Source organism: Amblyraja radiata, chromosome 3 (genome assembly GCF_010909765.2).
Source record: "Amblyraja radiata isolate CabotCenter1 chromosome 3, sAmbRad1.1.pri, whole genome shotgun sequence".
In the NCBI taxonomy this organism is placed as follows: domain Eukaryota; kingdom Metazoa; phylum Chordata; class Chondrichthyes; order Rajiformes; family Rajidae; genus Amblyraja; species Amblyraja radiata.
The window spans coordinates 130,563,731-130,588,152 of NC_045958.1; the positions used below are offsets into that span (position 1 = coordinate 130,563,731).

The 24,422-nt window shown below is 53.3% G+C and overlaps 1 protein-coding gene across 1 annotated transcript in view; it reads left to right on the plus strand.

Moving 5' to 3' along the window:
* Positions 1-24,422, plus strand: part of spef2 (sperm flagellar 2) — a 162,550-nt gene that overhangs the window by 26,329 nt on the left and 111,799 nt on the right. The window contains exons 5-12 of the mRNA XM_033018764.1: positions 787-924; positions 5,095-5,171; positions 6,870-7,056; positions 7,479-7,667; positions 9,391-9,578; positions 12,441-12,609; positions 15,315-15,534; positions 19,173-19,300. Of these exons, the coding sequence (XP_032874655.1) occupies positions 787-924; positions 5,095-5,171; positions 6,870-7,056; positions 7,479-7,667; positions 9,391-9,578; positions 12,441-12,609; positions 15,315-15,534; positions 19,173-19,300 (1,296 nt within the window). The remainder of the gene's footprint in view (positions 1-786; positions 925-5,094; positions 5,172-6,869; positions 7,057-7,478; positions 7,668-9,390; positions 9,579-12,440; positions 12,610-15,314; positions 15,535-19,172; positions 19,301-24,422) is intronic.

Below are 24,422 nucleotides of genomic sequence, written 5' to 3' on the forward strand. Positions count from 1 at the left end.
GTCTCCATGGACATCAGGGTTTGTGTGGCACAGAAAGGACCCAGTAACAGGAAGGGAGAAAATGGATAAAAACTCAGCCGGGATTGAGAAATGGGAAAGACTGGGAAGTGCAAGGATTACAAATATTAATTAACGGGGTTAGATCAGGGATTGGGAAAAGCAAAAGGCTGCCATTGGGAATGACCTAAGGCTGGGGAAGAGCTGGGGTTAGGACAGACGCGAGGTTGAGACGGAGAAATGTTTTGTAGTGACTTTACTGTAGACAAGAGATACAGCGTGGAAACAGGCCCTTCGGCCCACCAAGTCTACGCTGACCTACATATTAACAACCTACATACACTAGAGACAATTTTACAACTTAACGAAGCCAATTAACCTGCAACGCTTACACGTCTTTGGAGTGTGAGAGGAAACTGTAGCTGGGGAAAACCCACACGGTCATGGGGAAAACTGTATGGACAGCACCCGTATTCAGAATCGAACCCGGTTCTCTGGCACTGTGAGGTAGCAACTCCACCGTTGAGCCTCTGTGCCACCCTGGCACATTGGTGCTGAGTGGGCAGAACTGGGGGAGGAACGGGCATGAGGATGGAATAGAGCCGGGATTTGGTGGGATACAAAATTGGGAGAGGGGAGGGTTTGGAAGTGGGGGAGGTAGGCAAGGGGAGCAAGAGATTGGCAGAGATTAAGTCTGTGGGTTGCAAGGCACTGACGCATCATCGCTCGTGCAAGTTGTATTATTCCAGTCCTCTCCCTCACAAGTTCCCCTCATTCTGCTTGTTCCAGCTGCATAAAGCAAAGAGGAAGAACAAAGAGTTGATGGCAAAGATTCAGGCATCGATCATCCCCATCACCAAGGTGCCGAAGGAAATGACAAAAACAGTTCGGATACGTAACCAAGAGCTGAGAACGAAGGAAGCGGAGGTAGGGTGGTGCTGCAATCGGGAACTGATACAAGGTCATTGACGAGAAGAATTAACTCTTTTTCCCTCCCATAGATGCTGCCTGACGTGCTGAGTGAATCTAGCATTTTAATTGTATTTCTATACTTACATCGAGACATAAAATGGGACATACTGTATATATGATACATCAAAAAGAGCTGCTTGCACCTGGTGGGGGTGAGTTATTGTGTGAGGATTCGTTGAGAATGGCAAGGGTGGATGCAGGATAATAGTTGTGGGTCGGATGGCTGGGGAACACAGGGGTTGGGACAAGAATAGAGCATAATAATCATAATCATAATAATACTTTATTAGCCACGTATGTTTTGCAACATACAAGGAATTTCATTTGCCATACAGTCATACCAATAAAAAGCAACAGAACACACGACATACATTTTAACATAAATATCCACCACAGTGACTCCTCCATGCTCCTCACTGTAATGGAAGGCGAAAAAAAATTCAATCTCTTCCCTTCAAGCCTTCTGTTGACGGGATGATCTTCGCTCCCATAGCCGGCAGTGTTTGGGCCCTCCGCATCAGGGCGATCAAGCTCCTGCATCGGGGGGATCTCCACTCCCCCGCGCCGGGCGATCTGACCCCAGGTCAGGCCTGATCGAACCTTCTGCGTCGTTTGGAGCTCCCGACATCGGTCTCTACCCGAGACTGCAAGCTCCTCGATAGTGAAATCCGCAATGGAGCATTGATCCCAGGAAAAGGATTGGCTCCGATGGTAAGCCCACATCCCCGCGAGGGGGGCTCAAAGTTCTGAGCAAGGTCTCCACTCCATGTTGTTAGGCCACAGAACGACTGGCGATATGATCCGAAAAACAATTACATCTCCGGCAAGGTAAGAGATTGAAAATAAGTTTCCCCCGACCGCCTCCCCCACCCACCACATAAAACAAACCAGAGAACATTAAAACAAACTTTTAAAACACACTTAAAATAATTTAAAAAAAAGATGAAATGACAAAGACTGGCGAGGCTGCCATTGTCGGCGCACCCTGGTGGTATAAGATGCAGACAGGGAAAGAAGGTGAGACAGTGCAGATGACATGCAAGATCCGTGGAGCTGTCGGGTGACCAGAGGGGGAGGGATGGTGGTAGAAGTTAGTTAGTTTATTGTCACGTGTACCAAGGTACATGGAAAAGTGTTTTTGTTGTGTACCGCCTAGTCAATGGAAAGACTATAGATTATTACAATCAAGCAATCCACAGTGTTCAGATACAGGATAAAGGGAATAACGTTTCCCTTTTCCAGGTCTCCAATGATGTAGATGATAAGTCAGGACCGCTCTCTAGCTGGTGATAGGATGGTTCCCCTGCCTGATAACAGCTGGGAAGAAACTGTCCCTGAATCTGGAGGTGTGCGTTTTTAAATGGCTGTACCTCTTGCCCGATGGGAGAAGAGGGTTTACAGCGTGAGACAGCTCCTTGATTATGCTGGTGGCCTTGCTGAGGCAGCGTGATGTGTAGGTGGAGTCAACGAAAGGGAGGTCGGTTTGTGTAATGGTCTGGGCTGTGTCCACAATTCTCTGCAATTTCTTGCGGTCTTGGATGAAACTATTTCCAAACATGCTGTGATGCATCACAATAAAGTGGTTTCTATGGCGTATCTGTAGAAGTTGGTGAGAGGTGTCAGGGACATGCTGAAATTCCTAAGCCTTTAAGGAAGTTGAGGCGTTGGTGTGCTTTCTTGGCCAAAGATTTTTTTGTGGCTAGTTCAGTACAAGTTGTTGGTGACATTTACTCCTTGGAACTTGAAGCCTTCACCCATCTCTGCTTCAGCACCATCAATGTACACAGGGGGATGTGGACCGCTTCACTTCCTGAAGTCGATCACTATCTCCTTTGTCTTGCTGACATTGAGAGAAAAGTTGTTGTCTTGACACCAAGTTACGAGATTCTCAATCTCCTTACTCTATATCTCATCTTTATTTGATATTCTGCCCACTATGATGGTGTCATTCCTGAATTTGTAAATTAAATTTGAGTTGGATTTGTACTTGGTTGTATAGTCATGGGTGTACAAGGAGTAAAGAAGGGGATGAGAATGCTTCCTTCTTTTAACCAAAAATAATGTATTCAACTTTTTACAATAATATGTATAATACTAAATTATTCAAACCAATCCAACCACAAAGCGTTAAACAAATTTGTCTGAAACAACAATTTCCCCATCCTTATTAAGGATGCATTCCAATCCCGGCATGCCCAGCGATTCCGTAAATCCCCAGGGCATCTGTGGACAGCGTGTAGTCCCTCTCTAGTGAATACAAAGAGAATTTACAGATAACTGTGTTTAAGAAGGAACTGCAGATGCTGGATAATCGAAGGTAGACAAAAGTGCTTGAGAAACTCAGCGGGTGCAGCGGCATCTATGGAGCGAAGGAAATAGGCAATGTTTCAGGCCGAAACCCTTCTTCAGACTGATGGGGGGGGGGGGGGGCGGTGGGGCGGGGAGGAGAAAGGAAACAGGAAAAAGGAAGAGGAGGAGCCCGAGGGCTGAGGGAGAGCTGTGAAGAGGAGGAGACAGCAAGGGCTACCGGAAAATGCCGCTAGGGTGCAGACTGCCCAGGCGGAATATGAGGTGCTGCTCCTCCAATTTCCAGTGGTGCTCACTCTGGCCATGGAGGAGGCCCAGGACAGAGAGGTCGGATTCGGAATGGGAGGGGGAGTTGAAGTGCTGAGACACCGGGAGATCAGGTTGGTTAATGCAGACCGAGCGGAGGAGTTCGGCGAAACGATCGCCAATCCTACGCTTGGTCTCACCGATGTAGATCAGCTGACATCTAGAGCAGCAGATGCAAGGAGATGCAGGTGAACCTCTGTTGTACCTGGAACGACTGCTTGGGTCCTTGAATGGAGTCGAGGGGGGAGGTAAAGCGACAAGTGTAGCAGCTCTTGCGGTTGCAAGGGAAAGTGCCCAGGGAGGGGATGGTGCGGGAGGGAAAGGAAGAATTGACCAGGGAGTTACGGAGGGAGCGGTCTCTGCGGAAAGCAGACATGGGGGGAGATGGGAAGATGTGGTGAGTGGTGGGGTCACGTTGGAGGTGGCGAAAATGACGGAGGATTATCTGTTGTATGCGACGGCTGGTGGGGTGAAAGGTGAGGACTAGGGGGACTCTGCCCTTGTTACGAGTGGGGGGATGGGGATTGAGGGCAGTTACGGGGTATAGAAGAGGCCCTGGTGAGAGCCTCATCTATAGTAGAAGAGGGGAACCCCCGTTCCCTGAAGAATGAGGACATTTCCGATGCCCTGGTGAGCATCCTCATCCTGGGAGCAGACGGCGGAATTGGGAGTAGGGGATGGAGTCCTTACAGGAAGCAGGCTGGGAAGAAGAGTTGTGGTTTATAGTGGATGTCGGTCAGAAGTCTATCACCTGCGATGGAGATAATGAGGTCAAGAAATGGTAGGGAAGTGTCGGAAATGGTCCAGGTGTATTTGAGTGCAGGATGGAAGTTAGTGGTGAAGCGGATGAAGTCAGTCAGTTGTGTCTGGGTGCAGGAGGTAGCACCAAAGCAAACTGTGCATTAAGTGTCGAATAGGTTAGGAGGACACATTATTGTTCCTCTCCAGTACCACCCGGGCGTGGCTGTAACCCCGGAAAAGGGGCAGGCAGCCGGCTCGGGCACAGCTGTCTTCTGCCTAGCGCCATGACTCGTGGATGGCCAGCTTGGCCAGGCCTAGGAGCAACCCAACCAAGACTTCTTCAGCCCCTACCCTCTGTCCCAAGTACAGGATGTCCGAGGATGAGCATGGTGGGTGTGAAGTGCAGCCAGAAGGCCTCACACCCTCCATATATATACACGGAACACTCTTCCACCCTGCAAAAGGGGCAGGCAGCTGGCGACTCTGTGAACCACAATAGGCACAGATTGCAAAGGACTCCTCAGTGCAGTACCCTCCACCCCAGGTCCCCGATGTAGATGGGGAGAATCCCTGCGTAGAGGGACCCCCCACTGGGATGCTCCTCTCGCGGCCAAAAGGCAACACCAACCGCCACTTTGTAGACAGAAAAAGCATCCTTGTGGAGGACCAGTGTTATCGTAGAGGATGTTTTTTTTTACATGATGTTTTGGGATTTATTGGTGAATAAGGATTAGCCAGAAGTTTGTTCAAGTGCTCATTGTGTGATTTCAGATGTTTATCCAAGAGATCACAAAGTTTGAAAAGATATTGAAGGACCTGACACCTGAAGGAGGTGAGGAGAGTGAGAGGTGAGTAGACAGAGAGCAGAGAGAGGCAGCACTGCCGCTTGACAGCTCACCCAGCAAACACAGGAGATGAGCTCTGTTCAATTGATGCTTCCAGATAGGACAAGTCCAGGAGAGAGACAGGACACAATCCAGTAGAGAGAGAGAGAGTGTCGGTCCAGTAGAGAGATGGGACACAGTCCAAGAGAGAGGGGCACGCAGTCAGGAAGAGAGAGAGAGATCAATGAATGAATAAATAAGTGAATGATTAAATAAATAAATGAATGAATAAATAAATGAATGAATGAATGAATGAATAAATAAATAAATATTACCATTGTGCTGGTACCTGCCTCAAACTACCTCCTCTGGCAGGTGGCTCCATACACATCACCACCCTTTATGTAAAAACAAAAGTTGCCCCTCAGGTTCCTATTAAATCATTCCCCCCTCACATTGCACCCATGCTTCTGGTCCTTGATTCCACTACTCTTGGTAAACGATTCTGTGCATCTATTGCTATCATGATCTTAGACATCTCTATAACATCACCCCTCATCTATCTGCACTCCAAAGATTAAAGTCCTTGCCTGCCCAATGTCGAAATCTTGACCCGATCGATTAAGATCCTGCTGCAACTTTTGACAACCATCTTCACTATCGCAATAGACAATAGACAATAGGTGCAGGAATAGGCCATTCGGCCCTTCGAGCCAGCGCCTGCATTCAATGTGATCATGGCTGATCATCCCCAATCAGTACCCCGTTCCTGCCTTCTCCCCATCTCCCCTGACTCCGCTATTTTAAGAGCCCTATCTAGCTCTCTCTTGAAAGCATCAAGAGAACCTGCCACCACCACCTGAGGCAGAGAATTCCACAGACTCACCACTCTCTGAGAAAAAGTGTTTCCTTGTCTCCTAAATGGCTTACTCCTTATTCTTAAACTGTGGCGCCTGGTTCTGGACTCCCCCAACATCAGAAACATGTTTCCTGCCTCTAGCGTGTCCAAGCCCTTAACAATCTTATATGTTTCAATGAGATCTCCTCTCATCCTTCTAAACTCCAGAGTGTACAAGCCCAGCTGCTCCATTCTCTCAGCATTTGACAATCCCGCCATCCCAGGAATTAACCTTGTAAACCTACACTGCACTCCCTCAATAGCAAGAATGTCCTTCCTCAATGCCACCCACTTCAGTGTCATCTGCTAATCATGTCTTGTACGTTCTCATCCAAATCATCGCTATAGATGACAAACAGTAACGGACCCAGCACCAAACCCTGAGGCACACCACTAGCCACAGGACTCCAGGTCTCCTGTCTGTAAAAAACATGTGCAATATCACCTTCTGCTCCCCTTAATGAAGCCAATTTGCTTTGTCTAAAGAAGGGTTTCGGCCCGAAAGGTTGTCTATTTCCCTCGCTCCATAGATGCTGCTGCACCCGCTGAGTTTCTCCAGCATTTTTGTCTACCTTTTCTTTGCAGTCAGCTAGCTCTCCCTTGATCCGATGAGATCAAACCTTCCAGAGCAGCCCACCATGACTTATCAAATGTCTTGCTGAAGTCTAGGGCAGGGGACACAATGAATTAGACAAGGATGGTGCCAGAGTCCGGGGAGGTGGGCACGTTTCAAGCAGTGCTGCCATATGTAGCTTGCCGTTGGAAAGGGTGGGATTGGACAGGGCGTGAGCAGAGAGTGTTGAATGAGTGCCGTCTGCGTGCAGCTCCGTACTGCTGCCGGCTGTCCCCTCAGAGGATAGCGGCGCCCCATGCGTGAGGGTGGAGCAGGGCCGGAGCTTCATCGAGAGCGTCCGCAAGCGGCTCACGGACGATGCCACGGCTCGCAAGGAGCGGGAGAAGAGGCGGCGCAGGGTCCTGTTAGAGCAGCTCGAGGCTCACGAGGCCCAGGAGGTAGGAGGGGACATGCAGGGCAAGGGCAGGGTATTGCAGGGACGGGCTGCCCGATGTGGAATGCAACCTTGCATGGGAAGGGGTGGGGGAGGGGTTGTGGGCTTAGAGGGGGGCGTGGGGAGGGGGAATGGTGAGGTGGGGGAGGGGTTGTGGGCTTGGAGGGGGGGGAGGGGGAAGTGGTGAGGGTGGGGAAGGAAGGGGTGTGTGCTGGAGGGTGGGGTGAGAAGAGGGAAAGGGTGTGGGATTGAGGGTGCGGGTGTGAGATGGGGATGGGGTGTATTGGGGGTGTGTGGTGGGGAATGTTGGGGGTGTGTGGGACCAGGAGGTGAGGGGTGAGGGTGTGTATTGGGTGGGCAGTGTGTGTGTTGGGGGTGTGGGGTGGGGAATGTTGTGGGTAGACTGACGCCTGCTCTCTACCCCAGGAGGTGTACCGTGAGGAGCAGCTGGTACACAGACTGATGCGGCAGTCGCTGCAGGAGCGTCGCATCACGGTGCAGCTGATGCATGCTCGCCATGAGAAATCTGTCATGACACAGAATCGCATCTTCCGGGAGAAGCAGTATGAGGAGCAGCGACTGAAGGAGTTCACAGATTCGCTGGACCGAGAGAAAGTAGGTCCCCCCTCTTCTGGTCACTTGCTGCTGTTTCAGAACTTGCCCGATGACCAAAATCCTGCAGCGCTGGGATTGGGAATAATGCTGGCAACACACAGCAGGTCAGGCAGCATCTGTGGAGAGAGAGTCAGATAACGCTTCCATTCCGGGACCTTTGGTCAGCACTGGGTGAGCAAGAGAGCAGGTGGGACAGGGGGGGGGGGGGGTGGCACACACGGGTCACTCCCCGTCCTCCCTCTTATTTCAGGGCTTGCCTCGACCCTTGGCCTCCCCTCACAGATTACTGCCGGCACTGGATCACTCACACATCCCACAGGCCGGGGTAGCGACGCACGGCACATGTAGAGGAGGAGCCGCTGGGCAGGGCACAGGGTGGCAGAGGGGTGGCTAGAACAACGAGTTTATTGCACCTGAACCAATATCACTTTCTCCACAGATGCTGCCTTCCCTGCTAAGACTTTAGAGCATTCTGTGGCAGCTCTTGGCAAATCCAATTGTAGTCTCACACCTCGACCTACCCCCAATGACTCAACCCCTCCCTCTCCCCCGCCCCCTCTCTCCACCCTGATGCCCCCCCCCCGGAGAGTTCCCTGTGTGGGTGCTGCTCCCATGGGTGATAGTGACCGGTGTCTTTGCTCCCATAGGTGCTAATGATCTGTGTCGAGGTCAGGTAGTTGAGGCCAGTTCATTGGCTATATTTAAGAGGGAGTTAGATGTGGCCCTTGTGGCTAAAGGGATCAGGGGGTATGGAGAGAAGGCAGGTACGGGATACTGAGTTGGATGATCAGCCTTGATCATATTGAATGGTGGTGCAGGCTCGAAGGGCTGAATGGCCTACTCCTGCACCTATTTTCTATGTTTCTATGTGACTCTGCTCCCGTGGGTGCTGCTGACCCGTGTCTCTGCTCCCGTGGGTGCTGCTGACCCGTGTCTCTGCTCCCGTGGGTGGTGGTGATCAGTGTCTCTGCTCCCGTGGGTGGTGGTGATCAGTGTCTCTGCTCCCGTGGGTGGTGGTGATCAGTGTCTCTGCTCCCGTGGGTGGTGGTGATCAGTGTCTCTGCTCCCGTGGATGGTGGTGATCAGTGTCTCTGCTCCCGTGGGTGGTGGTGATCAGTGTCTCTGCTCCCGTGGGTGGTGGTGATCAGTGTCTCTGCTCCCGTGGGTGGTGGTGATCAGTGTCTCTGCTCCCGTGGGTGGTGGTGATCAGTGTCTCTGCTCCCGTGGATGGTGGTGATCAGTGTCTCTGCTCCCGTGGGTGGTGGTGATCAGTGTCTCTGCTCCCGTGGATGGTGGTGATCAGTGTCTCTGCTCCCGTGGGTGGTGGTGATCAGTGTCTCTGCTCCCGTGGGTGGTGGTGATCAGTGTCTCTGCTCCCGTGGATGGTGGTGATCAGTGTCTCTGCTCCCGTGGGTGGTGGTGATCAGTGTCTCTGCTCCCGTGGGTGGTGGTGATCAGTGTCTCTGCTCCCGTGGATGGTGGTGATCAGTGTCTCTGCTCCCGTGGGTGGTGGTGATCAGTGTCTCTGCTCCCGAGGGCGCTCCTGATCGGTGTCTCTGGTCCCGTGGGTGCTACTGACCCGTGTCTCTGCTCCCGTGGGTGGTGGTGATCGGTGTCTCTGCCCCCGTATGTGCTAAGGACCCGTGTCTCTGCCCCCGTGGGTGCTGCTGACCCGTGTCTCTGCCCCCGTGGGTGCTAATGACCCGTGTCTCTGCTCCCACAGGTGGCGGTGCGGCAAGAGCTGCTGGAGCAGGCGGAGGAGCGGCGTCGGCAGCGGGAGGTGCACGAGGGGCTGATGGCGGAGTGGGCTGAGCGGCGTTTCCGTAAACATTACGCCCTGTGCCTGGAGGTGGCCGAGCACATCGTCGACCTGGCCACTACGGTGGCTGACTACCGTCACCTCACCTTAGGGTAGGTGGGCACCGAGGCCACTCACCCTCCTCACCAACCTCTTGCCCCTCGCTCCATGCGCATCCCTCACCCCATTACCCCATCACCCCATCACCCCATCACCCCAACACCCCTCACCACATCACCCCATCACCCCATCACCCCATCACCCCATCACCCCATCACCCATCACCCCATCACCCCTTACCCCATCACCCCATCACCCCATCACCCCTTACCCCATCACCCCTCACCCCATCACCCCATCACCCCTTACCCCATCACCCCATCACCCCATCACCCCTTACCCCATCACCCCTTACCCCATCACCCCTCACCCCTCACCCCATCACCCCTTACCCCATCACCCCATCACCCCTTACCCCATCACCCCTTACCCCATCACCCCATACACCCCATCACCCCTTACCCCATCACCCCTTACCCCATCACCACTCACCCCTCCCCCATCACCCCTCACCCCATCACCCCATCACCCCTTACCCCATCACCCCTTACCCCATCACCCCTTACCCCATCACCCCCTTACCCCATCACCCCTTACCCATCAAACCCATCACCCCCTCACCCCATCCCCCCATCACCCCTTACCCCATCACCCCTTACCCCATCACCCCATCCCCCCATCACCCCATCACCCCATCCCCCCATCACCCCTCACCCCATCACCCCTTACCTCATCAACCCATCACCCCCTCACCCCATCCCCCCATCACCCCTTACCCCATCACCCCTTACCCCATCACCCCATCCCCCCATCACCCCATCACCCCATCACCCCTTACCCCATCACCCCATCACCCCATCACCCCTTACCCCATCATCTCTTACCTCATCACCCCATCACCCCATCACCCATCACCCCATCACCCCATCACCCCTTCCCCCATCACCCCTTACCCCATCACCCCATCACCTCTCACCCCATCACCCCATCACCCTATCACCCCTCACCCCATCACCCTATCACCCCTCGCCCCATCACCCCTCACCCCTCACCCCATCACCCATCACCCCATCACCCCTCACCCCATCACCCCATCACCCCATCACCCCTTACCCCATCACTCCTCACCCCATCACCCCATCACCACTCACCCCTCACCCTTCGAGATCCTGTTGAGAGGGATGAGTCATCATGGGTTAGCAACAGTAGCAGCCAGTTCTGTGCCAAGGGGCCTGGCTCTGAGCCACAGCGGTGAAGGGTAATGTCAGCCAGACCTCAGTAGTGGGACAGATGGGAGATTCTATGGCAGCAGTCGAGACTCCAGGATGGTGCCAGGGTCCAGGATGTCTTGGAGCAGCTGACCTGTACGAGGAGCGGGTTGCAACTGAACTGCAGCGGATCCAAAGTCCTGGCCGGCAGGTTTGCGGTTTGCTGATGCTACTCAGGTGGGTTTAAACTACATTGGCAGTGGGATGGGATCCAATGCACGACTGAGGCAGGTGAGGCAGGGGCACGGCATCCTGTCCACCTGTGTTCCCATTTTCAGGCAATTATGTACTTGTACCCCAAGATCTCTCCGTTCATTAACACTGCCATTCAATGTGTGTGTCCTGGCCTGATTCAACTTTCCAAAATGCATCATTTCACACTTGTCCAAGTTAAATTCCATCTGCCACTCTCTTGTTCCCTTTCCCAGTTGGTCGATCTGTTGTAACCTTAGACAGCTCTATTCAATGTCCACTACACCACCAATGTTGGAGTTATCCGCAAACCTATGCACCCTGCCAACTGCATGCTCTTCCAGATCTTTAATATATGTGAGAAAGTACAGGGGAGCCCATACCAAGCCCTGTGTTACCCCACTAGCCACAGGCCTCCACTCTGAGAAACAACCCTCCAATGTTGTATCTAGTTGGCAGCTTTTCTGTTCTAACCCTCTGGACCAGCCTACCATATCGTACCTTGTCAAAGGCCTTGCTAAAGTCCATCTACTGCATTGCCTTCATCAATCTTCTTTGTCACTTCTTAAACAAACTCATACTGGTAGGACGCGACTTCCCTTGCACAAATCCAGGTTGATTACTCCTATACAGTCAACACCTTTCCAGAGTCCATGTAGACACTGACAATGCACTGCCCTCAAGGGCATGAATCCCCCTGAAAAAAAGCCACGCTGTCCATCCTCAATTACACCATCCTCAATCACTCCATCCTCAATCACTCCATCTTCAATCACTCCAGGCTAACCAAATGCAAATTAATCTTGTCCCTTAGAATCCCCTCCAATAATTGACACCAGAATCAATAATTGACACCAGAATCAATAATTGATACCAGAATCAATAAGTTCCCTGACGTACCCCTGCTCCTCTTCACAACATTAACCACCCTCCAGTCTTCTGGTTCCTCAGACTAACAGGATACAAAAGTCCTCTGCCAGTCCAGGAGAATAGTGGGTGTATGGAATGAGCTGCCAGAGAAGGTGGTTGAGGCAGGTCCTATAAACAACCATTTAAAAGACACTTGGACAAGTACATGGACGGGAAAAAGTTTAGAGGGAGATGATCCAAATGCAGGCTGGTGGGACTAGTGTAGATGGGGCATGTTGGTCGGCATGGACAATGAGCTCATGGGCGTGTTTCTGCGCTGGATGACCCCAGCAATCTTCTCCATTGCTTACCAGACCACCCTGGGATACAACTCCTGGTCAAGCCCTGTGGATGTCCCCATCTTTACGCATTTGAAGAGCACCAACTCCGCATCGTGATGATGATACCCTCCGGGACATCATTGCTTCCTGACCTGAACTCATCAGTTCTCTAACCTTCTCTGGTAAATACCCACAAGAGTGGGAGAGGTGTGAGGCCACTTGCTGCTGCTGTGTCACACTGCTGCCACTCTATCCAACCCCACAGCCTGATTCCAAGCAAGGTGATGAGGGAGTGGAAGGAGCTGTTCTTTGCCCAGAAACCCATCTACGAGCAGCCGGCCACAGCACAGCAGCTTGACGCTGACCACCCCGAGGACAACATTGAGCTGGCCAAGCAGCAGCTGCTCAATACCCAGGATTATGAAGACTACCAGGTAGCCTCCCCCTCCCCAGCACGCTGCCTTTCCCTCCCGCCCCTCTGATTCGCACCTTAGTACCACCCACTTGTTCAATCACTGTGCAACTGGAGCAGTGTGTGGTCACAGGGTGGGTGTGTACTAGTGATCACAGGGTGGGTGTGTACTAGTGATCACACACAGGGTGGGTGTGTACTAGTGATCACACAGGATGGGTGTGTACTAGTGTGATCACAGGGTGGGAGTGTATTAGTGATCACAGGGTGGGTGTGTGCTAGTGATCACAGGGTGGGTGTGTACTAGTGATCACAGGGTGGGTGTGTACTAGTGATCACAGGGTGGTGTGTACTAGTGATCACAGGGTGGGTGTGTACTAGTGATCACAGGGTGGGTGTGTACTAGTGATCACAGGGTGGGTGTGTACTAGTGATCACAGGGTGGGTGTGTACGTGATCACGGGGTGGGTGTGTACGTGATCACGGTGGGTGTGTACGTATCACGGGGTGGGTGTGTACGTGATCACGGGTTGGTGTGTACGTGATCACAGGGTGGGTGTGTACGTGATCACGGGGTGGGTGTGTACGTGATCACGGGTGGGTGTGTACGTGATCACGGGGGTGGGTGTGTACGTGATCACAGGGTGGGTGTGTACGTGATCACGGGGTGGGTGTGTACGTGATCACGGGGTGGGTGTGTACGTGATCACGGGGTGGGTGTGTACGTGATCACAGGGTGGGTGTGTACGTGATCACGGGGTGGGTGTGTACGTGATCACGGGGTGGGTGTGTACGTGATCACGGGGTGGGTGTGTACGTGATCACGGTGGGTGTGTACGTGATCACGGGGTGGGTGTGTACGTGATCACGGGGTGGGTGTGTACGTGATCACAGGGTGGGTGTGTGCTAGTGATCACACGCAGGGTGGGTGTGTACGTGATCACGGGGTGGGTGTGTACTAGTGATCACAGGGTGGGTGTGTACTAGTGATCACACGCAGGGTGGGTGTGTACTAGTGATCACAGAGTGGGTGTGTGCTAGTGATCACAGGGTGGGTGTGTATTAGTGATCACAGGGTGAATGTACTAGTGATCACAGGTGGGTGTGTACTAGTGTGATCACAGAGCGGGAGTGTACTGGTGATCACACACAGAGTGGGAGTGTACTAGTGAGCATATGGTGGGTGTGTATTAGTGATCACAGGGTGAATGTACTAGTGATCACAGGATGGGTGTGTACTAGTGATTACAGGGCGGGGTGTGTACTAGTGATCCCAGGGGTGGGCGTGTACTAGTGAACACGGGGAATGTACTAGTGATCACAGAGTGGGTGTGTACTAGTGTGATGCAGGTTGGTTGAGGAAGGGGCAGTGGAGGATGTTTGCAGTTTTTGCCGGACCGGTCTAACATGGCTGTGAATGAACGATGGGATTGGTGTGATTCAGTGACACAGAACTGACATGACATGGATTGCCACTGAGGTGGGAGAATGCGATGAGTCCATGAACTGAGGCTTGTTGATTGAAGGTGATGTGATGTGCTGTTAACAGTTTCCACTGATAGTGAATCTGGTTCTCACCTCTTTGTTTCTCATCATTTTCGATTCATCCTCAACCAACCTGCTCTCTCTGTCTCTGCATATCTATCTTTGTTACTTTCTCTGTCTATTCCCTTGTTCCCCTGTGTCTCGTCCTCCATTCTCCATCCATCACTCATCTCCATTGTATTCACTGCCAATCTACCATGCTCACTGTCTCTCTCTCCATGTCTTTATCTCCCACCTCTCTTCCTTTGTTGCTCCAAATATACCTCTTTCTTCTCTTCCTCTCACCCCCTCTCTTCCTCTCCCCCTCTCTTCCCCTCTCTTCCCCTCTCTTCCTCTCTCCCCCTCTTCCTCTCTCCCCCTCTCTTCCTCTCACCCCTCTCTTCCTCTCTCCCCCTCTCTCCCCCTCTCTTCCTCTCTCCCCCTCTCTCCCCCTCTCTCCCCCTCTCTCCCCCTCTCTCCCCCTCTCCCCCCCTCTCCCCCTCTCTCCCCCTCTCTTCCTCTCTCCCCCTCTCTTCCTCTCACCCTCTCTTCCCCTCTCCCCCCCCCCTCTCCCTCTCTCTTCCTCTCTCCCCCTCTCTCCCTCTCACCCCCTCTCTTCTTCTCCCCCTCTCTTCCTCTCTCCCCCTCTCTTCCTCTCTCCCCCTCTCTTCCTCTAACCCCCTCTCTTCCTTTCCCCCTCTCTTCCTCCCTCCCCCTCTCTCCCTCTCCCCCCCTCCCTTCCTCCCTCCCCCTCTCTTCCTCCCTCCCCCTCTCTTCCTCCCTCCCCCTCTCTTCCTCCCTCCCCCTCTCTTCCTCACCCCATCTTCCTCTCACTCTCTCTTCCTCTCTCCCCCTCTCATCCTCTTTCCCCCTCTCTTCCTCTCTCCCCATCTCACCCTCTCTCCCCTTCTCCCCCTCTCTCCCCTTCTCTTCCTCTCTCCCCCTCTCCCCTGTCTTCATCTCTCTCTCTTCCTCTCTCCCCCTCGTCCTCTTTCCCCCTCTGTTCCTCCCTCTCTCCCCTTCTCTCCCTCTCTCCCCTTCTCTTCCTCTCTCCCCCTCTCTTCCTCTCTCCCCGTCTTCCTCTCACTCTCTCTTCCTCTATCCCTCTTGTCCTCTTTCCCCCTCTGTTCCTCTCTTCCTCTCTCCCCCTCCCTCTATGTTCTCTCTCCATCTTATAACTCTCTCCCTTGCCCTCTCCCTCAGGTGATGACGGGTGAATGGGAACCCCCTGACAATGGGCTTAACCTCGGCCCACCTCCGAACAACAACGTTCTGGGCCACGCCGTCCAGCGCATCATGGATACGGTGGAACCGACCAGAGAGCCCAGCCCACCGCCGGCATTCCCGCCGTTCCCCATCAAGGCCGTCATCCTGGGCAAGGTGAACGCTGGCAAAACCAGTTGCCTGAAGCATCTGACCCAGTGTAAGCTCAGCGTGGAGAGAGGGACAAATACTTCCCCACAGCCCACCGAGACACCCTCCCCACACACAGACCCCCTACACACAGAGACCCCCTACAGAGACCCCCCACACACACAGACCCCCTACACACAGAGACCCCCTAAACACAGAGACCCCCTACAGAGACCCCCTACACACAGAGACCCCCTACACACAGAGACCCCCTACACACAGAGACCCCCTACACACACAGACCTCCTACAGGGACCCCCTACACACAGACACCCCCTACACACAGAGACCCCCTACACACAGAGACCCCCCCCCCACACACACAGACCCCCTACACACAGAGACCCCCTACACACAGAGACCCCCTACACACAGTGACCCCCTACACACAGAGACCCCCTACACACAGAGACCCCCTACACACAGAGACCCCCTACAGAGACCCCCTACACACAGAGACCCCCTACAGAGACCCCCTACACACACAGACCCCCTACAGAGACCCCCTACACACAGAGACCCCCTACACACAGAGACCCCCTACACACAGAGACCCCCTACAGAGACCCCCCCACACACAGAGACCCCCTACACACACAGACCTCCTACAGGGACCCCCTACACACAGACACCCCCTACACACAGAGACCCCCTACACACAGAGACCCCCCCCCACACACACAGACCCCCTACACACAGAGACCCCCTACACACAGAGACCCCCTACACACAGAGACCCCCTACACACAGTGACCCCCTACACACAGAGACCCCCTACACACAGAGACCCCCTACACACAGAGACCCCCTACACACAGAGACCCCCTACAGAGACCCCCTACACACAGAGACCCCCTACAGAGACCCCCTACACACACAGACCCCCTACAGAGACCCCCTACACACAGAGACCCCCTACACACAGAGACCCCCTACACACAGAGACCCCCTACACACAGAGACCCCCTACAGAGACCCCCCCCACACACAGAGACCCCCTACACACAGAGACCCCCTACACACAGAGACCCCCTACACACAGAGACCCCCTACAGACCCCCTACACACAGAGACCCCTACAGAGACCCCCTACACACAGAGACCCCCTACACACAGAGACCCCCTACACACAGAGACCCCCTACACACAGAGACCCCCTACACACAGAGACCCCCTACACACAGAGACCCCCTACACACAGAGACCCCCTACACACAGAGACCCCCTACACACAGAGACCCCCTACACACAGAGACCCCCTACAGACCCCCTACACACAGAGACCCCCTACAGAGACCCCCTACACACAGAGACCCCCTACACACAGAGACCCCCTACACACAGAGACCCCCTACACACATAGACCCCCTACAGACAGAGACCCCCTACAGACCCCCTACACACAGAGACCCCCTACAGAGACCCCCTACACACAGAGACCCCCTACACACAGAGACCCCCTACACACATAGACCCCCTACAGAGATCCCCTACACACAGAGACCCCCTACAGAGACCCCCCACACACACACAGACCCCTCTACAGAGACCCCCCCACACACAGAGACTCCTCCCACCCACACACAGAGCACCCCCCACACACAGAGCCCCCCACACACACAGAGCCCCCCCCCACACAGAGACCCTCCACACACAGAGCCCCCCCCACACACAGAGACCCCCCACACACAGAGCCCCCCCCACACACAGAGACCCCCCACACACAGAGACCCCCCCACACACAGAGACCCCCCTACAGAGACACCCCCACACACAGAGACCCCCCCACACACAGAGACCCTCCTCACACAGACCCTCCCACACACAGACCCTCCCACACAGAGACCCTCCCACACAGAGACCCTCCCACACAGAGACCCTCCCACACAGAGACCCCCCCACAGAGACCCCCCCACACAGAGACCCCCCCGCACACAGAGACCCTCCCGCACACAGACCCTCCCACACAGAGACCCCCCCGCACACAGAGACCCTCCCACACAGAGACCCTCCCACACAGAGACCCCCCCGCACACAGAGACCCCCCCGCACACAGACCCTCCCACACAGAGACCCCCCCGCACAGAGACCCCCCCACACACAGACCCTCCCACACAGAGACCCCCCCACACAGAGACCCCCCCGCACACAGACCCTCCCACACAGAGACCCCCCCACACAGAGACCCCCCCACACAGAGACCCCCCCGCACACAGACCCTCCCACACAGAGACCCCCCCACACACAGAGACCCTCCCACACAGAGACCCTCCCACACAGAGACCCCCCCACACACAGAGACCCTCCCACACAGAGACCCTCCCACACAGAGACCCTCCCACACAGAGACCCCCCCACACAGAGACCCCCCCCACACAGAGACCCCCCCCGCACACAGACCCTCCCACACACAGAGACCCCCCCACACAGAGACCCCCCCGCACACAGACCCTCCCACACAGAGACCCCCCAACACAGAGACCCCCCCACACAGAGACCCCCCCGCACACAGACCCTCCCACACAGAGCCCCCCCCACACAGAGACCCCCCCACACAGAGACCCCCCCACACAGAGACCCTCCCACACAGAGACCCCCCCACACAGAGACCCTCCCACACAGAGACCCCCCCGCACACAGACCCCCCCACACAGAGACCCTCCCACACAGAGACTCCCCCACACACAGACCCTCCCACACAGAGACTCCCCCACACAGAGACCCCCCCACACAGAGACCCCCACACACAGAGACCCCCCTCACACAGAGACCCCCCCGCACACAGACCCTCCCACACAGAGACCCCCCCACACAGAGACCCCCTACACACAGAGACCCCCACACACAGAGACCCCCCCACACAGAGACCCCCCCCCGCACAGAGACCCCCACACACAGAGACCTCCCTCACACAGACCCCCCTCACACAGACCCTCCCACACAGAGACTCCCCCACACAGAGACCCCCCCACACAGAGACCCTCCCACACAGAGACCCTCCCACACAGAGACTCCCCCACACAGAGACCCCCCCACACAGAGACCCCCCCGCCCGCACAGAGACCCCCACACACAGAGACCTCCCTCACACAGACCCCCCTCACACAGACCCTCCCACACAGAGACTCCCCCACACAGAGACCCCCCCACACAGAGACCCCCCCCGCACAGAGACCCCCCCACACAGAGACCCCCACACACAGAGACCCCCCCACACAGAGACCCCCCCACACAGAGACCCCCTACACACAGAGACCCCCCCACACAGAGACCCCCACACCCTGTGATTTATAACATTTTGCCATCATCTCCCTGCCGCCTATTCTATGTCCAGGCTGACGAAGGCAAGTATCTTTGTCATCTTCACCACACGATCAGCTTGTGCCGCCAACTTCTTTGTGTGTCACCTTCGCCCTCAATACTCACCAACATGTCCGTCTGACGGCAATGGGCTAACGGATCAGTTCAGTTTAGTTTATTGTCACGTGTACATAGGTACAGTGAAAAGCTTTTGTTTCATGCTAACCAGTCAGCGGAAAGACAATACATAATTACAATCGCCGATTGACAGCATATAGATCCAGGATAAGGGAATAAGGTTTAGTTGCCCCAGACCTGGATTGATGCAACTTCCCATTGCCTCCACAGCCCTGAATCTGCGAGCGATCAGTACCAACACCGTGCTGCAGGAGGCAGTGCAGGCTGCCGACGAGGGAGAAACCATGGACCCCTGGGAGAGGCAGGAGGGGGCAGCAGAACCTGGAACAGAGGGGGAGGTGAGTGAGAGTCGTGATCAGCCAGTCTGGGACATGGAGCATGCCCGTGGTGTTGCTGTGTGCAGAGATGTAGCGATGTGTTGGGAATCGCAAAACCCTCAGTTTGTGCATTGCCCATGGTTCACTAGTACTTTATACTCACATGTGTATAGTACAGCAAACTCACAGTACAGTACAGTATCTTTTTTGCATACAGTTCAGTAAACATCTTACCATACATTGGCACAATCATACTTAAGTACACGATCACTGAGGCAGAACACAAGAGTCGCCTCATTTCCACGACATCTTGTGTCCTTCATGTTTCAAGGTGTCAAGGTCAGTTTATTGTGACATGTTGTACCAATTAAAGTACAGTAAAATTCAAATTACCATACAGCCATACTAAAAAAAAGCAACAAGACATACAACTACATAAAGGTTAACATAAACATCCACCACAGCGGATTCCCCACATTCCTCACTGTGATGGAAGGCAATAAAGTCTAATCTTCGGCTTCTTTATACTCCCGCGGTCGGGGCGGTCGAACCATCCGCAGTCGGGGTGATCGAAGCTCTCGCAGCCAGCGGTGGAAACCCCCACGTCAGGGCGATCGAAGCCCCCGCGGTCGGGGTTGTTGAACCATCCACAGTCGGGGTGATCGAAGCTCTCGCAGCCAGCGGTGGAAACCCCCACGTCAGGGCGATCGAAGACCCCGCGTCGGGGCGGTTGAATCTCCTGCAGCTTGAAGTTCCCGAAGTTGGTCTCTAACCAGAGACCGTGAGCTCTGTTAACCAGTCAGTCAGTAAAAGGGGAGAATACCAAATAGGAGGTGTTGTATTTGAATGCACACAGTGCAAGAAACAAAGTGGATGAGCTGAAGATAGACACAAAAGGCTGGAGTAACAGCAGGACAGGCAGCATCTCTGGAGAGGAATGGGTGACATTTCAGGTCGAGACCCTTCTTCAGGCTGGTTAGGGATAACGGAAACGAGAAATATGGACGGTGCTGTGGAGAGATAAAGAGCAATGAATGAAAGATATGCAAAAAAAGTAACAATGATAAATGGAACTGGGCATTGTAAACCGTTTGTAGGGTGAAAATGAGAAGCTAGTGCAACTTGGGTGGGGGAGAGATAGAGAGAGAGAGGAGGAATGCCGGGACTACCTGAAGTGAGAGAAATCAATATTCATACCACTGGGCTGTAAGCTGCCCAAGCGAAATGTGAGATGCTGTTCCTCCAATTTGCGTATAGCCTCACTCCAACAACGGAGGAGACCGAGGACAGAAATGTCTGTGGCGGAATGGGAAGGAGAATTAAAATGTCCATTAACCGGGAGATCAGGTTAGTTCACGCGGGCTGAGCGAAGGTGTTCCACGAAACGATCGCCCAGTCTGCGTTTGGTCTCGCCGATGTATATGAGTCCACATCTTGAACAACGGATACATTAGCTGAGGTTGGAGGAGGTGCAAATGAACCTCTGCCTAACATGAAAAGACTGTCGGGGTCCCTGGACAGTCGAGGGAGGAGGTATAGCGACAGGTGTTGCATCTTCTGCGGTTGCAGGGGAAGGTACCTGGGGAGGGAGTGGTTTGGGTGGGAAGGGATACTGTAAGTTAACCAGGGAGTTGCGGAGGGAACAGTCTCTGCGGAAGGCAGAAAAGGGTGGAGATGGGAACATGTGGCCAGTGGTGGGATCCCATTGGAGGTGGCAGAAATTTTGGAGGATTATGTGTTGTATGTGATGGCTGATGGGGTGGAAGGTAAGGGCTAGGGGGACTCTGTCTCTGTTGCAACTAGGGGGAGGGGGAGCAAGAGCAGAGCTACGGGGTACCGAGGAGACACGAGTGAGGGTTTCATTGATGATGGGAGAGGGGAACCTCCATTCCTTAAAGAATGAGGACATCTCGGATGTCCTAGTATGGGTGCAGATGCGGTGTAGACGGAGGAATTGGGAGTAAGGGATAGAGACTTTGCAGGAAACAGGGTGGGAAGAAGTGTAGTCGAGATAATTGTGGGAGTCAGTGGGTTTGTAATAGACGTCAGACAATAGTCGATTTCTTGTGATGGAGATTGAAATCAAGAAATCAAGGGAGGTGTCGGAGATGAGATGAGATAAATTTGAGTGCAGGATGAAAATTGGTGATGAAGTTGATGAAGTCCACGGGTGCAGGACGTAGCACCGATGCAGTCATCGATATAACGGAGATAGAGTTTGGGGATAGGGCCAGTGTACGCCTGGAACAGGGATTGTTCGACGTACCCTGCAAAGAGGCAGAAATAGCTAGGGCCCATGCGGGTGCCCAATAGCTACGCCTTGGATTTGGAGGAAGTGGGAAGAGTCGAAGGAGAAGCTGTTATGGGATATGGGGAGAAGGCAGGCACGGGTTATTGATTTGGGACGATCAGCCATGATCACAATGAATGACAGTGCTGGCTCGAAGGGCCGAATGGCCTCCTCCTGCACCTATTTTCTATGTCTATGTCGATGTCTATTGTTGAGGTGAGGCCCAGCTCAACAGGACGGAGCAGAGTGTTTGTAGAGGGAAATTGGATGATTCTGCGTTCGAGGAAGAAACGGAGGGCTTTAAAGCCTTCCTGGTGGGGGATGGAGGTGTAGAGTGACTGAACGTCCATAGTAAAGATGAGGGAGTGGGGGTTCGGAAAGCGGAACTAATTAAAGAGACTGGGCTGCGGGCGGTCGAGTCGAGGTGTGTCGGTGGAGGCACCAGCATGGAGGTGGGCAAGCTTGTGATCTTTGGAAGAGTCCAGGTAGGCGAGGAAGCGTTTGTTGAGGGCGTGGATCTGGCATTGAATGAAGTGCAGTTGGGGTCCATTGCAAGTGTGATTGAGTGAGACCCGGAGCTGCAGGAGAGTCAGAGCGAGGGCCTGCTGGTGCCAGCGCATCGCGGCCAGTGTAGACCGCAGAGCATGGAATGAGAACTGTTGCAAAAACATGGTGGCTGAGCCTAACGGCAGCGGCTCGACTACAGTCGTCCGTCTTTTTTTTATTTTTGTCCTGCTAAATGTATGTTTTGAGATTAGTTTGTACTATTTTTTAGCTGTGTATATGTCGGGGGTGGAGGGGGGGATAGAAACATAGAAAATAGGTGCAGGAGTAGGCCATTCGGCCCTTCGAGCCTGCACAGCCATTCAATATGATCATGGCTGATCATCCAACTCAGTATCCTGTACCTGCCTTCTCTCCATACCCCCTGATCCCTTTAGCCACTCGCTAGAATTTAGAAGATTGAGGGGGGATCTTATAGAAACTTACAAAATTCTTAATGGGTTGGACAGGTTAGATGCAGGAAGATTGTTCCCGATGTTGGGGAAGTCCAGAACAAGGGGTCACAGTTTAAGGATAAAGGGGAAATCCTTTAGGACCGAGATGAGAAAAACATGTTTTACACAGAGAGTGGTGAATCTCAAATTCTCTGCCACAGAAGGTAGTTGAGGCCAGTTCATTGGCTATATTTAAGAGAAAGTTAGATGTGGCCCTTGTGGCTAAAGGGATCAGGGGGTATGGAGAGAAGGCAGGTACAGGATACTGAGTTGGATGATCAGCCATGATCATATTGAATGGCGGTGCAGGCTCGAAGGGCCGAATAGCCTACTCCTGCACCTATTTTCTATGTTTCCCGCGGACATCGCTCGAACTTCATGTCACTCACTCGACCTCCGCGCGGCCCCCGCTTCCAGTTTGGTCGCGCTTGCCGCATGCAGGTCACATGTTCGTGGGACAGGCTCTTCATAATATAAAAGGATAGCAAGAGTTTCTTCAGTTATATAAAGAGTAAAAAATAAGACCACTAGAAAATAATGCAGGAAAAGTGATAATGGGGAATAAAGAAATGCAGAGGAGTTGAATAACTTTTTTGCATCAGTCTTCAGCAACATGCCTGAGAGTCAGGGTTGGAAGTTGGTGGAGTGGCTATTACAAGGGAGAAGGTGCTTGGAAAGCTGAAAGAGGTGGCTTTAGAGATTTTGGAAGCATTGATAGTCATATTTCAAGAATGACTAGAGTCAACAGTGATCCAGATGATTGGAAAATTGCTGGTATTATCCCGCTGCACAAAAGGGGAGCAAAGCAGAATAGTGGGAACTATCAGCCGGTTAGTTCTACTTTGGTGGTTGGTCAAATTTTAGAGTACATTATAACGGATGAGGTTACGGAGTACTTAGTTCACGATAAAATAGGCATGGCTTTGTGAAGGAGAGGTCTTGCCTGACAAATTTGCTGGAATTCTTTGAAGAAGTAAATAGCAGGACAAAGGAGAGTCAGTAGATGTTGTTTCCCTAGATTTTCAGAAAGCCGTTGATAAGGTGCCACATGTGAGGCGGCTAAGGATGATGAGAGCCCATGGTACATACATAGATACATAGACAATAGGTGCAGGAGTAGGCCATTCGGCCCTTCGATCCAGCACTGTAATTCAATCAGTAACCCGTTCCTGCCTTCTCCCCATACCTCTTGACTATCTAACTCCCTTTTGAATGCATCCAGTGCATTGGCCTCAACTGCCTTCTGAGGCAGAGAATTCCACAGACTCACAACTCTCTGGGTGAAAAAGTTTTTCCTCATCTCAGTTCTAAATGGCCTACCCCTTATTCTTAAACTGTGGCCCCTGCTTCTGGACTCCCCCAACATTGAGAACATGTTTCCTGCATCTAGCCTATCCAATCCCTTAATAATTTTATATGTTTCTATAAGATATCCGCTCATCCTAAATTCCTTCTAAATATCAAAAGGCAAGGATAACGGGCTGGCTGGATGGCAAAGCATGGCAATAAAAGTGGCTTTTTGTAGTTGGCTGCCAGTGACTAGCAGAGTTCCGCAAGGGTCAGTACTGGGGGCCGCTCCTCTTCACATTATATATTAATGATTTGGACGAGGGGATTGAAGGCTTTGTGGCAAAGTTTGCGGATGATACGAAGATAGGTGGAGGGGCAGGCAGTATAGAGACAGCAGGGACTCTGCAGAAGGACATGGACAGGGTGGAACAGTGGGCTGAGAAGCGGCAGATGGAATATAGTGTAGCAAAGTGTGGAGTCATGCATTTTGGTACGGTGCACAACCTTTTATCCGAAAGCCTTGGGACCAGACACTTGTCGGATTTTGGAATTTTTCGGATTTCCG